At 45.7% G+C, this 16,417-nt stretch overlaps 1 protein-coding gene across 4 annotated transcripts in view; it reads left to right on the plus strand.

Annotated features, from left to right (window-relative positions):
• Positions 1-2,899: 2,899 nt before the first annotated feature.
• Positions 2,900-16,417, plus strand: part of LOC142759081 (cytochrome P450 2C23-like) — a 33,333-nt gene continuing 19,815 nt past the window's right edge. The window contains exon 1 of one of the 4 annotated variants that reach the window (XM_075860927.1): positions 2,900-2,987. In XM_075860927.1, coding sequence (XP_075717042.1) covers positions 2,959-2,987 — 29 coding nt within the window. In that variant the 5' untranslated portion in view covers positions 2,900-2,958. The other 3 variants (XM_075860928.1, XM_075860929.1, XM_075860930.1) reach the window with 3 other exon arrangements.

The following is a 16,417-nucleotide window of genomic DNA, read 5'->3' on the forward strand; positions in this document are numbered from 1 at the left end:
CTGGCCCACAACAATAATGGGCTTCAAGGATGCAGCAGAAGGCAACCCCATTTGGAGCTGACTTTGGAGTCAATGACCTCCAGGTTTTGACCCCTGGCTCATCTTCTGATTATGTCTTATTCCAGGGGTGAAACTAGGAGGGGCATGTGCCCCAGGGCACAACTAGGAGGGAACATAGGAGGGGGATCCAGGCCAGGCAGCACGGGTATAGTTGCCAACCGTCCCGAATTTTCCGGTGCTGTCCTGGCATGTTTCTGTCCTGTACGTGTCCCGGCGACTGCCATATTCAATTTCTATCTGCGTCCTCAGGACAGAGATACAATTGAATATTATGGCAGAGCAGAAAACTATCCGTTCCCTGCTCTGTCATTCATTCCTCCTGGAGCGGAATCCCCTGCTAGAGAGTTGCCGACGCTCTGGCCGGGTATTCCGCTCCCAGAGGCAGCCCCTGACATCCCTGTCCATATATGGACAGAGACGTCAGGGGCTCATCCAGGGAGCCCCAATGGCGCTATGTACAGGGAAGGGGGTGTAGCACTATCTACAAGGGATCTGTGTGGCACTATCTACAGCGGGAGTGTGGCATTATCTACAAAGGGGGGCATGGCACTATTCACAAAGGCGGGCTGTGTGGCACTATCTCCTAGAGAGGGAGTGTGACAGTATCTACAGGGGGGTGTGGGTGTCAATATCTACTAGGCGGGGGAGTGTGGCAATATCTACAGGGGGAAGTGCGTGGCACTATCTACAAGGGGGAGTGTGTGGCACTATCTATAGGGTGGTGTGTGTGTGGCACTATCTACAAAGGGGGGCTGTGTGGCTATATAAAAAAGGGGGTATATGGCACAATCTACAGGGGGTGTGAGTGGCATTATCTACAAAGGGGGCTGAGTGGCTTTATCTACAAGGGATGTATGTGTGGCACTATCTACAAGGGGTGTGTGGCACTATCTACAAAGGGGGGCTGAGTGGATTTATCTACAAGGCGTTTGTGTGGCACTATCTACAAGGGGGAGTGTGTGGCACTATCTACAAGGGGGAGTGGGTGGCATTATCTACAGGGGCTATGTGTGGCATGATCTACAAAGGGGGCTGTGTGTCTTTATCTACAAGGGGGTGTGGCACTATCTACAGGGGGTGTGAGTGGCACTAGCTACAAAGGGGGATGTGAGGCTTTATCTACAAGGGGGTTCTGTAGCAACATCTACAGGGGGCTGTGTGGCAATAACTATAGGGGGGCTGCGTGGTAATATCTACAAGGGGGAGTGTGTGGCATTATCTACAGGGGCTATGTGTGGCACGATCTACAAAGGGGGGGCTGTGTGTCTTTATCTACAAGGGGGTGTGGCACTATCTACAGGGGGTGTGAGTGGCACTATCTACAAAGGGGGATGTGAGGCTTTATCTACAAGGGGGTTCTGTAGCAACATCTACAGGGGGCTGTGTGGCAATAACTATAGGGAGCTGCGTGGCAATATCTACAAGGGGGTTTGTGGCACTATCTACAGGAGGGGGCTGTATGGTACTATCTTACCATCCACAAGGGGGTGTGGCATTATCTACAGTGGGGCTGTGTGGCACTATCTACAAGAGGAGGCTGTTCATTATGTCAACATACAGTCTCATTAGCCCCAGTTATACAATTTGTTTTAGTCGGCACACTAACCCCTTTAATTTATTGTTATGTTAACTACTTTATATAAATATATTGCTTGTAAAATCTACAAATGGTTTTATACACGAGTCACATAAAAAAGAATGTGGAAAAAAAAATTACACCTCTTTGATTGGTAGAGAAAGCAAACATGGTAAGGGGGAAGGAGATGTCAGGAAAGAAGTTGGAGGGGCGGATGTCAAACTGAATCTTTGCCCTGGGTGCTGGAGAACTTAGCTATCCCTCTGTCTTAGTATCATCCTTTGGCTTGTCGCATGTTGAGCGCTCTCCCCTGGCTTACTTCACCTCTGTTTCTGCGCCAGACGTTCCTAGCAGTGGGACCATTGACAAAGCTGAAAGACGAAACCGGTCGGGCTGTGAGCAACTTTCACTTTGATGTCCTGTTATGCAAGCTGAGATCTTGTAAGAAAAATAAATCTGGTCCCATGGATTGTTTCTTAATTTTTTCATGCTTCTCCATGTATAGTGTGGATTTTACCTGAAGATCGGATGCCCAGGGAGAGCTGTGGCTTCTGTGGATTTCTGGCCAATTCAAGCATCTGTAGCAGAGAAGTGGAGTAGAGCGAGCGGCAACGGTACAGATGCCAAACCGGAGTTGAGCAACTGCAGGAACTTTGCATAAACTGAACTAGAGTTTGCTCTGTAGCATTACATCTTGAATATTTATATTTGCGGAATACCCAAAAACTGGTGGGACTTCGATTAGAGGTTCTACTTGTCTACAGAACTACGAGAACTAATATGTTATTAGTGACTGTGTAGTATTTCTCCTAATTGTCAGAAACTCGTCTGGTCTTGATGTAGACACATTTCTTTTACTCTGTTCTGATCGTGTTTTTATATTGTTTTTTATATATTGTTCCTAGCAGCGTGCCCGCCACCAAGCAGTGACTTATCTGGGCACTACGACCAAGAAAAGTCCACACCTCCTTGCGGGACATAAGGACCAGTACCAAACCGATGGCGGTTCAAGGATCCACTTCTCCGGTGACATTCGTAAAAGGCTGTAACTCAAGATTAGTACAAGATAAGTAAAGCAAAGTATTTATAAAGATACTCAACTTTTTCTGTATTTTATATTGTAAAAGTTAATGTTAAACAAAAAAACTAAGTAGAATTACTCTTTAACTTTCATTCTCCATGAAACTAATAAGTTTGTACATCACCTATTTAACCACTTTATAACTGCTGGCTTGGAAGAAATTACTCAATAATAGTCGAGTAGTTGTGCGGGTAACTTTATATTTATTGTTGGACGGGTGGTTGAAAGGAGCAGCTTGTTTATGGACCTACTAGAGTCATATTTCACCAGGTCAGTGCAAGGTTTAAATATTCTCTCAGTGTTTGACAGCAGACAGTTCACAACAGAGGAAAAGCAGAGAGAAGCGTGCTCCGCCTGTATCCTCCACACTGCATGGTAAGCAACGGAGCGCTTCTACTTGCTATAGTAATCAAATTCATTTTCAAAAATGACATTAATTGATTCAAAAATATTCAGACAAAAATTATTATTTTTTTTTTAAATAGATGTTTGAGGGATTTGCATAAGACTGCACTAGAGCTATGGAGGGTACCAAGATTGGGGTCACCATTGGGCCATTACTCTTGGGGGGGGGGGGGTTAGTGCTACATACAGTTATAGAATATCAGCCATTTGTACAATGGTGTAGATAATTTTACAAATATTAAATAATACATATTTTTTATATTCATGTACAGATGTCATCACTGATGACGTGATGTCATCTGCTATTAGGTGAAAGGCTCATGTGAACCTGCGCCCAGGTGCTTTCAGCTTTGATTCTAATATATCATAAATAGGTTTATAAATATGGGCTTTTAATGGGGTTGTTCATTGCGGGATGAGTTGTATTTTACAATGGAATCATTTTAAGGTTCGTATCATTTATTCATTTAGCGATCATTCAGTTTTGTTTTTGGAAGAGAATGCAAAAAAAAATAGCAATTTTGACATTGTTTTTTGAGTTGTAGTTTTATGGGTACCATTTTGGGGTACATATAATTTATTGATTAGCTTTTATAAAAAATTTTGACGGTGAAACCAAAAGAAACAGCAATTACGCAAAAGTTTTTTTCTTGGTTTACGCCATGCAGTAGAACTAATAAGCTATGTTTGTTCTATGGGTTTTTACGATTGAGTCGGTTCCTAATGTGTAGGTTTTTTTTGTTTGTTTTTTTACACTGACCTAGTTTTTAGGCAATCTTTTCATCCCACTATGGGACTTGAAGTATGTATAATGCTTAGGAAAATGTACTTCATGCATTACTGCCTGTCAGTGTAAGAGCTTATTCACATGAATGTTGAATACGACAGTGCGACGGCAGTTAAAACAACGGCTGTCAAACAGATGCATGTATTTCAATGGGGCCGTTCACACCGACGTTGTTTCAACAGACCGTGTGAAGGGTTTGCTGAAAAATAGAACATGTCCAATTTTCTTCCATTTTCGCGATCCCTCCATAAACTCAAGTCTATGGGGATCCATGAAAACGGGACCCGCTCTTGTGAAACTCAGACGTTAAAAACGTCCCTTTTTCACGTCCTAATTTTTCCACGTTCGTGTGTATAAGCCCTAAAACTGACAGGCAACCTATTAGGCCATGGCTCTGGCATGGCCTAGTAGACTGTTACTGATGGAAGACCTGGGGGTCTTTATTAGGCACCCGGGCTGTTATAGTAACACATTGGCACCCAGCGATAGTGCCACGGGTGTGCCAATGAGGTGACAGAGAGAACACATTAGACGCTGCGGTCACTATCGACCTCGGCATCTAAAGGGTTAAACTGACGAAATCTGAGTTTTCTTCAATACCGGCAGTTGTGGTAGGGGCCAGGCTGTGTATAACAGCCGGGCTCCTGACGCTGATATCATGGGTACAGTGGCAGTACCCACGAGATCCGAGTGATGGATATATGCATCACGATGCATGAACGTTGGGGATAGTCTAAAATTCACCTTCTGTCTCAGAGGCTACTGTGTCCCTCTCCCATGCTTTCCACTGCAGCTCTGCTTGTTCTGATTAGCCACTGTTAATAAACACTAGCCCGCCACATGAACAATGCATAGAGAACTGATTTCTATTGCAACAGGGATAGAATAATAATAAGCTACAAGCAACCATCAGTGAGATAAAAAAATTACCCCATAACAGCTAAATAATACTGAGAAGAATAGTTCTTTATGAAAAGGAGTTTATGAAAAGAAAGACACACAATAATCTTAATGTCAAATTTCCACCTATATTAGGCAGGGCACTTCTAGGGGTGGGTGAGGAATGCAACCGAGGGGAGCACAAACTTCCCAAGCTCCTCTAAGTGATCGGGCCGACCGGTGTGCCCGATTATAAAGAGAATATTATGGCTGTTCGTGTTGCACAGCCAGGGTCGGCCTTATCTTAAATGGCTCCCTGTGCAGAAACGTATTTTAGTGCCGACAGAAAAATTGTGGGGTTGCTTTCTTCCACAAAATCATAAGAATTTTATATAAAGCAGCATTTTTTTACAGCATTTTGCTTAGGAGCTAAAATGATGCAACCAGATATTGGTTAAAGGTTTATATCAAAATGTCGGCATACACATACTTCCCAACTTTTGAGAATCACAGCAATTTTTTTCTTTTAAGCCACACCTCTAGTGCCACCCAACCCCCGCCCATACACCAGCCCACAGAGTATTATGCTCCCATAGTGCCTCATACACAGTGTAATGTCAAATAGCTGCCCCACACAGTATAATGCCCTCTAGCTGCCACCATACAGAATAATGCCCCAATAGCTGCCACCATATAGTTTAATGCCCCCATAGACACACCCATAGAGTATAAAGCCAACACAGAAGCCCCCATACAGTATAATGCCCACACAGATACCCCCATTCAGTATAATGCACACACAGATGCCCCATGCAGCATAATGCCCAAACACATTCCCTCATACAGCATAATGCCCCATAGCTGCAATATGCAGTATAATACCCCCATAGCTGTGCCCATATAGTATAATGCTCCGAAACAGCATAATGCCCACACAGATGCCCCCATACAGTATAATCCCCCCTTAGCTGCCCCATACAGTATAATGCTCAGAAACCGTATAATGCCCCCATAGCTTCCCCATACAGTATAATGTCTTCTTAGCTGCCACCATACCGTATAATGCCCCCACTGCTGCCCCATACAGTATAATGTGCCCTTAGCTGCCACCATACAGTATAATGCCCCCACAGCTGCGCCATATCGTATAGTGCTTCTATAGCTTCCCCAATACAGTATAATGTCGCCTTAGCTGCCCCCATACAGTATAATGCATATAATACTCTGGGTGGGGATTCTGCTCCAGGAGGAGCCCCTGATGTCACTGTCCATATATAGAAAGTGACGTCAAGTATCCCTTCTAAGAGCGGAATCCCCGGCCAGAGCCTCGGCTATGCTCTGGCAGGGGATTCCGCTACAGGAGTAGCCCCTGATGTCACTGCCCATATTTGAACAGTAATCTCAGGTGTTCCCCCTAGGAAAGGAATCCCCGGCCAGAGCTTCGGCAACAGGGATTCTGCTCCAGAAAGAGCCCCTGACGTCACTGTCCATATATGGACAGGGACGTTAACGGCTTCCCCGGGCACAGCGCTAAAAGTAGTGATTTGCCCGGGGCGTCCTCGTGAGTGGAGATTCTCCCTCTGCTCCTCCGCTCTGAACTAATGCTGAAGCAGGGAGTTGACGGTTCCCTGGTTCAGCATTGGGTTAAACTGTATCTGCGTACTGAGGACGAGATATACCCCCGGCCGCCCAGGACAGCGGAACATCACCCGGAATCCGTGAATGTCCTGCTGAATCCGGGACGGTTTGGAGATATGTGCAAACATGGTGTTTTAATTTGTGGCATTAAATTGCTGTTTTGGGAGTTAGTGGAGTTTTTATCAAAACACAGCATGTTGAAAGTTTTTGTTAGTTTTTCAGCCATTTTCCCGATAGACTTCTCAAGAGAATGTTAAAAATTGCTGGAAAGGCACATGTACAAGATGTAACTAAACCAAAATATGAACACATGAAAAAATACCATAAGGCCAGGGTCACACATGCAGTTTTGATGCAGTTTTTAGCAGAGTTTTTTTTTAGCCAAAGCCTTGAAGTGAATCCAAAAAGGAAAGGTATAAGGCCTTGTTCACACAGTGCAGATTTTGGGTGCATTTTTTTTAACCCAAAACCAGGAGTGGAACCTAAACAGAAGAAATATACAAAGAAAAACCTTACAAATCTGCTCTCCTGGATCCATTTCATTTTTTGACTGCATGCAAAATCTGTACTGTACTGTGTGAACAAGGCCTAGGGTGCATCTACATAAGATGTTTCACCTGTAAAAACCAAACAGGAATCGCAAACCGCGGCAATTCGCATTAAAACAGTGTGCGTTTTTGCTACGATTTTTGATGCATCTTTTTTCCTGCACGCCCAAAAGCCTCTCATCTGAATGCACCCTAAAGAAAAAGACTGATGCAAAACGGCTCCAAATCTGGATAAAAACAGCAGGTGTGATCCAGACATAAAAAGAAAAAAAAAAAAAGAAAAACTTTATACTGCAGGCGTTCTTACATGGGTTTAAAACGCCATAAACGAAAACCCTGTGTGAAAGAGCCCAGACAATTTGAGCGGTGAAGCAGCACAGAGAAACATCTCAGGTGCATTTTTTGCTTTAGTGGGGTTTACATGAATTTTTCTGCAGTAAGATGCAACATGTGCACTTCTGTAAGGAGGGGAACCAGTCTTTTTTAACTAATGCCACCATACAATACCAGTGTCTAAATGATGCAACCCTACAGTAGTCAAAAAATATATCATGCCCCCCTACTCAGTGGACGTCAGTACAATGAGGTTTCCTGGACTTGAGCCCCCTGCATGCAGTAGTAGCCTTAAGCCCGGTCTGTCATTACGGCTACGGACAGTTGTCCGCATTTACTGGCCGTGCTCTCATTATAAAGTATGGGAGCACGGTCTGTAAAATAAAAAAAATAGGATATGTTCTATTTTTTACGTAAGCTTTCTACGGCCCAGACACCTTCCCATAAATATAAGGGAAGGTGTCCGTCGGCCAAAGAAATGAATGGGTCCGTACTTACGGATGAAATCTACGCTCGTGTGCATGGGGCCTTAGTCAGGAGTGATCGGCTGGATGATCCCTGTGGTGATGTGCAGAGTAGGGGAGGGGTATAAGGAATCCACACCCAGGAGAGGAAGAGGGAAAAGACAGTTTCCTGCAACTTGTTCCCCAGCAGGAGGAGATTTTGGCATCAGGCCCTCGATTGTGTGAAAGTAATGCGCCCAGTACCTCCGCACATCACTAAGGCCGACCCTGCGCACAGTCTTGTCCCTGCCCGCCACTGAGGTGTAAGAGCCTGGGAAGGTGAGTAAACCACTGGACACCAGGGGGGAGATTTATGAAGACTCGCAATTTATACATCGTTCGTAAAAAAATAATTCGTTGGCGTAAGGGTGTATTCACACAGTGTGGTTTTGCCACACGCTGAAAACTGCACTGGCATTAATTATAATACATTTTGTTGTTGTGGTGGCCCCAACCCCATTTTTAAGCCACAAACCTTTCCCCAAAAGTGGCAAGTGCCCCGTAAAATTCCTGAAGGTTGAAATTTTCAACACTAATTGGACATTTGGACCTTTTTAGGGACTTTTTTACACCGGAAAACTAGCGTAGAAAGGTTAGTAAATCCCCCCCCAATGTGTGTCCTCCACTACTCCTTGCGAATCTAGAACTATCCTAGACCACACTATCCAGAGAAGCTAGAATTAACCCTTCCACTACCCTAAGGCCTCATGCACACGACCGTAGCCGTATGCATGAACCATGAATGCCGCACGGCCGACCGCGGAGTGTCATCTGCGGACCGTGCACACATTGATTTCAATGAGCCCGGACAGATAATGCGGTCCGTATAATGACATGTCATATCTTTTTGCGGTCTGGGCTCACAGCCGATGCACAGACTGTGGAAACCATGGTCGTGTGCATGGGCTCATAGAAATGAATGTGTCAGCAATTCACCCGCAGGTTTGAAGGTGAATTGCAATATATTGTCATTTTTACAGGCTCCTGTTAAGCCCTGCCATGACATCATCGCGCCGCTTGCGTCGTTCAGCCCAGCAGACCAGCTCAGAAGAGAGCAGGTCTGCGTTGCCACCTGATGGCGCAGGAACGGGATCATGTGAGCATGTAAAGTTTTTGTTTCTTTACTAATAAAATTGTAAATGTCATTATCTATAGGGGGGCTCTATCTACAGGAGGGTGTCTATATGTGTGGATGTGGAGCGCTATATACAGGGGATGCTATTTGTAGGGCACTATCTACAGGGGTGAGCTATATGTGGGACACTATATACAGGGGTGGGTTACCTGTGGGGCACTATCTGCAGGGGGGCTATATGTAGGGTACTGTCTACAGGGGTGGGCTATATGTGGGACACTATATACAGGGGAGCTCACTATAGACCAAGAAAATTGCTCACCTTGGGTAGTGGATACCATATAGGTATAACAAAAGCAAGAAGCTGCAGCCAGGTCCGTGCACAAGCAAAATTTTGCTGTCAAGGTATAATAAATGTGGTAGATCAGAAAAAAGGACCACCGGCGCTGCTATAAATGATGTAAGAGCAAAAGAGAGATGAATTGACTGTATTTATTTCCAATGAGACAGGGCTACACGTTTCGACGCCGGACTGGCGTCTTCATCAGGGCAATACACATTGTGCGATACACGCACGTTTAAATACACAAGTGAAATGAGGACTGATTAGTATTCAACACAAAAAGGAGGGAGAAAAAAAACGCCAATACGGGCGGGTCAGGGGTCAGACAATACAGATTAAATAAGCGTCTTTTGCAAAGACACAAACACCACACAACCTATTTAAAACAATAAAACATATACATAAAATTACACATGAATAATTAAGATAAAAGACAATTCTAAAACCACTAAAAGGGCAAGTTTAGAAAATATATGCTGCAAAAGGACGTATAAAATTATTTGTATTATTACTCACATTGCGCACACTGAAAATAAACAGTTGATGCAAGGAAAAAAGGATTACACGAGATATGTTCTAAAAAAGGGAATACCGTAATAACAAAAAGAAATGCATCGCGTCCCTAAATAACTAGGTAACGCAAAAATACTTTTTGTGTTGAATGCTAATCAGTCCTCATTTCACTTGTGTATTTAAACGTGCGTGTATCGCACAATGTGTATTGGCCTGATGAAGACGCCAGTCCGGCGTCGAAACGCGTAGCCCTGTCTCATTGGAAATAAATACAGTCAATTCATCTCTCTTTTGCTCTTACATCATTTATAGCAGCGCCGGTGGTCCTTTTTTCTGATCTACCACATTTATTATACCTTGAACGCAAAATTTTGCTTGTGCACGGACCTGGCTGCAGCTTATTGCTTTTGTGATACCTATATGGTATCCACTACCCAAGGTGAGCAATTTTCTTGGTCTATTATTGCTCACGTTTACTCCACCTCGTTTATTGCACTATGTGGCGCCGTGTCTCTTTTTATCTCTTTATTTAGTCTAATCAGTATTGTAGTCGTTGTTTGATCTGCAGCGAGATGATGGGTGGTTTGATTATGATATTTTTTTTTTTGTGAAACCGCATCTCCCAGCATATCCTCACCATTGTTCGGGCCATGCTGGGAGCTGTAGTTTTACGCGTACAAACTTATACGGCAGGGGTTGCACTAAATTGAGCTGTATTTGTTCTCGTGCTGCATTTATGTACAGAGCTTGATTCTGGGGCTGTATATATGTACTGAGTTTGTGCTGGTCTTGTATTTATGTACTGAGCTTGGTTCTGGTGCTGTATTTATGTACTGAGCTTTGTTCTGGTACTGTATATAAGTCAGAGCTTGGTTTTGGAGCTGTAATTATATAGGTTATATTTATAATAACAGAATTGCAGGGCAGATTCATTATATATTTAATGGGAACCTGTCTGGCAGTTTTGACCCCTTGAACCGCCACCATGCGGTAATAAATGACCTGACAATATTTCCAAATGTATGTTTTTTTTTTTCAGATGCAGCAAAATCTATATATAAAGTAAACTTTTAAAACGGCACACACTATATGCTAATTACTCATTAAAGGGTCATGGGGCGGTGCTGCTATCCTGAAGAGTCACATAGTCCTGCCTCCAAACCCACCTTTCCATGTTTGATAGACATCCCCCTGTCTGATGTCAGTCAAACATGCCACCGGGCATAAGAGGGCCCGTGCTGCCCGGCCCATAAATGTTAGAGGCTCGGCGACGCGTGCCCTGTAGTAGCATCGCTACCTCTGTTGCAGCCATAACGGCTGCTATTGGCACCTTCGGGCATGTCGAAGGGCGGAATGGGCCCCCTTCGTAGCAGCTGTAGCGGTAGTCTTAGGCTTCGTTTACATCTGCATCAGGGCTCTGTTCATGGTTTCCGTCTGAGCTTTCCGTCAGGGGAACCCATGAACGGAACCCTGACTGAAACAAATATAAATCATAGTCGACTATGTCAAAACGACGGGACTCTTAAACAAAAGTGACAAACGGAAACTATTTGCACCGGATCTGTCACCATTGAATTCAATTGTGATGCAAATGGAAAACTATGTTTTCCGTTTGTTTGTCAGGGTCCCGTTCATGGGTTCCCCTAACAGAGAGCTCAGACCAGGGGCGTAACTAGGAAAGACTGGGCCCCATAGCAAACTTTTGACTGGGGCCCCCCCTCCCCTGTGTGTCACACAACCCCCCCCCCCCCTTGTAGATAGTGCCTTTCTTACAGCCCCCCCTGTAGATAACGCCATACAGCCCCCCTCTGTATATAGCGCCATACATCCCCCTGTAGAGAACGCCATATAGCCCCCCTGTAGAGAACGCCATATAGCCCCCCTGTAGAGAACGCCATACAGCCCCCCTGTAGGGAACGCCGTACAGCTCCCCCCTGTAGGGAGCGCCGTACAGCTCCCCCCTGTAGGGAGCGCCGTACAGCTCCCCCCTGTAGGGAGCGCCGTACAGCTCCCCCCTGTAGGGAGCGCCGTACAGCTCCCCCCTGTAGGGAGCGCCATACAGCTCCCCCCTGTAGGGAGCGCCGTACAGCTCCCCCCTGTAGGGAGCGCCATACAGCTCCCCCCTGTAGGGAGCGCCATACAGCTCCCCCCTGTAGGGAACGCCATACAGCTCCCCCCTGTAGGGAACGCCATACAGCTCCCCCCCCCCGTAGGGAACGCCATACAGCTCCCCCCCCCCGTAGGGAACGCCATACAGCTCCCCCCCCCCCCCCGTAGGGAACGCCATACAGCTCCCCCCCCCCCCCCGTAGGGAACGCCATACAGCTCCCCCCCCCCCGTAGGGAACGCCATACAGCTCCCCCCCCCCCGTAGGGAACGCCATACAGCTCCCCCCCCCCCCGTAGGGAACGCCATACAGCTCCCCCCCCCCCGTAGGGAACGCCATACAGCGTCCCCCCCCCCCCCCGTAGGGAACGCCATACAGCGTCCCCCCTCCCAAAAAAATGCGACCTACAGTGTGTCCTACAAAATACATGTATCCCCTCTCCACAGGACGGGATACATGAGTGATCGCTGGCAGCGATAGGGAGAACGGGGGACCGAAAGTCCCCTGAAGTTCTCCATGACTAACCTCTGACTTCCGGCGTCTGCGCAGCTCAATAAAAATGAAAGGAGAGCTGGTCACGCATTCGCACAAGCACGACCGGCGCTCCATTCATTTCTACGGAGCTGCCGACACAGACCCCAGAAGTCCGAGGTTTGTGATGGAGAACTTCAGGGGACTTTCAGTCCCCCGTTCTCCCTATCGCTGCCAGCGATTACACATGTATCCCCTGTCCTGTGGCGAGGGGATACATGTCCTGTGGCGAGGGGATACATGTCCTGCGGAGAGGGCATACATGTCTTTTGCTCTATTTTGCGCCTTCAGGACCAGACACCGTTTAGCCATTTTTAGCACCTGTTACTTAAATGGTTAACTTTTTTATTTGTTGGGCTAACGACTTGATTTTTGCGACGTTTTTTTCCGTAGACTATGCAGGTTTCATTTTTTATGGTTTTTATACACACCTTTTTTGCTATTTTAGAATTTTTATTCATAAAGTTTGAAAATAATAGTAAAAAAATTAGCTTTTTTACATTTCAGCTATTTTTTTTTTTTGGGTAATAGTTTTACCCTAAAATAGACCTTTTATTTGTGATCGCCATTGTGATCGCCATTGTTTACCGTAAATCTTTATATATTACATGTCTATATTAGGGTAATTGGGTCAGCGTTAGCGTTACAACAATGATTGGCGGGGGGGAACGTTTTTTTTTTGGGGGTGGGTATTTTATGTGTATATATATAAAGATTTATTGACATTTTTTTTTGCACTTTACTTTATTATTTTTTATTACTATGGTCTGTCCCTCAAAGGTCAAAGAAGACCTTTGGGGAACTTTATATATATTTTTTTCTTTCTTTTACACTGTTTTTCCCCTGTAACTGGAGCTGCACAGCAGCCCCAGATACAGGGGAAATCAGCCCTCTCATAGTGACGATTGTCACTAATAGGGCTGTGCAGGGTCTAGTAAGACCCAGCAGCAGTCTGCCACTAACGGCACCCGGCGATCATGTGACCAGTCACATGATCACCGGGAGGAATAGAGACAGCGCCGCTGCTGCCGTCTCTATTCCTGTACACAGCGCGCATTCAGCGCTGTGTACAAGTGATCAGAGAAGACAGAAGCAGCTAAAGCTGCTTCTATCCTCTCCTCAGGGTCCCCGGCAGTCAATGACAGCCGGAGACCCGACATTCAGCTGCCCGATCGCGCGGGCAGCAAGTTAAAACCCGAGCCGTAGAAAGTCTATGGCTCGGGTTTTAAGGACCCTGACCGCTGGCCGTAAAAATACAGCCAGCGGTCGGGAACCAGTTAATGGCAGAGCGGGGAGATACCTCCCTGCTCTGCCGTAGTGTTTAGTGGCGTCCCGCTGTAGCAGCCATAGCGGCTGCTAGCGGAGCCTCCGGCCATGGTGGGGGCCCGTGCGGGCGACACGGGCCCCCTCATGCCGCGGGCCCCGTAGCAGCTGCTATGGCAGTAGTTACGCCACTGGCTCAGACGGAACCCATGAAAGGAGCCCTGATACAGATGTGAACGAAGCCTTAGAGATGGGAGAACGTGTGGTAATAAAAAAAAAAAGAAACAAAGGCTCAGTGTGCTCCGGAGATGACTGCCAAATGTCAGATCCAGAGCAAACTAAAGGAGAACGCTTTGTGGGGTTACTAAGGAAATGGCGTGACTGTCCGATCTGAGGAAAGAGACTGCAGAGTGAGCGAGAGGAACAAATAACATCCTGCAATGATAGAAATACTCAGGAGACAGGTCGATGAACTTCCCTGAGGAGAAACATACAGCAGGTGAGTGATTATATACCCGGCTCTGAGGATATATGGGAGTTGTCTTATAGATCAATCTCGCAGAAGAAAGACGAGCAAGTAAGAGCCAGAGAGAGAGAAATACTGATTGCTGAGATATACAGTATAAGCCTATAGAGTTTCATAGATCTGGTTCTCATACGTGCCGACTCTCCAGGAATGTACGGGAGACTCCTAGAAAAAGGGGAGATCTCCCTGGAAGAGCAAGCAAATCTTAGGGGTGCCCCACGTCCTGAGAAAATACTCCTCTCTCCTCGCTCCTGCAGTCTTCTACACTCCCGGGGACCTGCTGCAGACAACGTCCTGATGGCCAGGAGTGAACTGCAAAAACGGGGAGAGGCAAGTATCTATGTGTCTGGTCAGAGGTCTGGAGTCTGTATTTTTGGGGTCTGGTCTGGAGTCTATTCTTCTTCCCTTTTTTTTTTTTTTTTTTTTTTTAAGGGGTTCTGGAGTCTGTATTTAGGGGATCTAATCTGGGGTTTTTATTTAGAAGATCTGGTCTGGGGTTTGTGTGTTCTGCGTCTGTATTAGTTTAGAGGGACTGGTGTCTATTTATTTAGGGGCTTTGGTCTGGGGTCCGTATTTATTTAGGGTGTCTATTCTCCGGTCTATATTTAGGGGGTATGGTCTAGTGTCTTGTGTCTGTTTATAGGGGTCTGTATTTAGGGGGTCTGGTCTGGGGTCTGTATTTATTTAGGGTGTCTAGTCTCAGGACTGTATTTAGAGGGCTTGGGTCTTGTCTCTGTATATAGGACAGTCTGTGTATAGGGAGCTGGTCTGGGGTCTGTATTTATTTAGGAGGTCTGGTCTTGGGTCTGTATTTAGGGAGTTTGGGTATTGTATTTATTTAGAAAGTCTGGTCTGGGGTCTGTAATTGTTTTGGGGTCTGTTTTCATTTTGAAGTGTACCGAATGGGGTCATTGTGATTAAATGCTGTAATTTGGGGGCGTGTCCTTTATAAATGGGCGGAGCACATAAGAAAACAACTTACACGCTTCATGCTTTCAGAACCTCTCTGATGTCCTTCTCAAAAGTTGGCAAGTGTGGGGTTATGACTTCATTTAAAAGAATAGAACGCATTTGCTTAGTAAAAATTTAAATCTGACACACCTTTCTATATGGATTAGGGCCCTATGCTAAGTTGTACGGAGCTGTAATACAACACTAATGTTGTTCTATGGAGGTTTCCATGTGAAATTATATGAAGAAAAAAAAAAAGGTGACATACTTATCATATTCCATGTGGACACAGATTTTCCCCATAGAAGTCAATGGAGATTGAAAAATCTGATTTGTGTAAAACGATTCTTGAGGAACATCCAATTTTTGTACGGCTAGACATGAAGCTACAGTATACTGGCGTACCTTGGGCCCACCAGAGGAAATAATTCTAGGGGCCCACCCTTAAGCTATATAGAAATAATGCGATCACTCTTAATTGTGTGGTAAAACACGTGTACTAAAAGAAAGACCAATATTACTACTACACAGTGACCGTACAGTGGTAGATGCCAGTTATACTCAGGCACTCTGAAGAGAAGACCTTCTAAGTAATTACAGTACAGTTACATAAAGCAACTCACAGGTGACGTCTTCTCAGATTGGAGTCATTCACTTTCCCTTTTCTCCTTCATCCAGCCCAAAATGCCATGACTATTTTTTCAAACCACGACTCGTCTCTGCAAAATTTGCAATGCAACCATCTTTGGCTTCTCACTTTTCCAACACCTAACCACCGCTTCCCCATCCTCTACAAAAACTCGTTATTTAGAGTGCCCCAGATTGAAAGAAGGCCCCCTCTTGATGCTCCACACAGTAATAGTGTTCCACACAGTAATAGTGCCCTCCCTACACAGGAATGCCGGCCTATAGTAGTCAGGTCATCCTTGGTTTTCCCATATAGTAGTTAAGCCCCTTTCTGTTCCCGGCCATTCAGTGCTTTTGCATGCAATTGTATCCGTGTCATATAGACGCAGGTACAATTAGTGAAGGAGGGGGTGGCGGCGGCTGGTTTCAGTTGCGCTGCCGCCCCCTCAGACAGGAGTAGGGGTCATGGCGCGGGCCCCACCATCTCAGTGGACCCGGGGCCACTGCTCCCCCTGCCCCCCGCTAGCTACGCTACTGAGTAGTTGGGACCCCTTTGTGCCATCATATAGTAGTAAGATCCCTTTGGTGCCCCCATATAGTAGTTAGGACCCATTTGTGCCATTATATAGTAGTAAGATCCCTTTGGTGCCCCCATAATGTAGTAAGGACCC

The sequence above is a fragment of the Rhinoderma darwinii genome, chromosome 4, assembly GCF_050947455.1.
Source record: "Rhinoderma darwinii isolate aRhiDar2 chromosome 4, aRhiDar2.hap1, whole genome shotgun sequence".
NCBI lineage: Eukaryota > Metazoa > Chordata > Amphibia > Anura > Rhinodermatidae > Rhinoderma > Rhinoderma darwinii.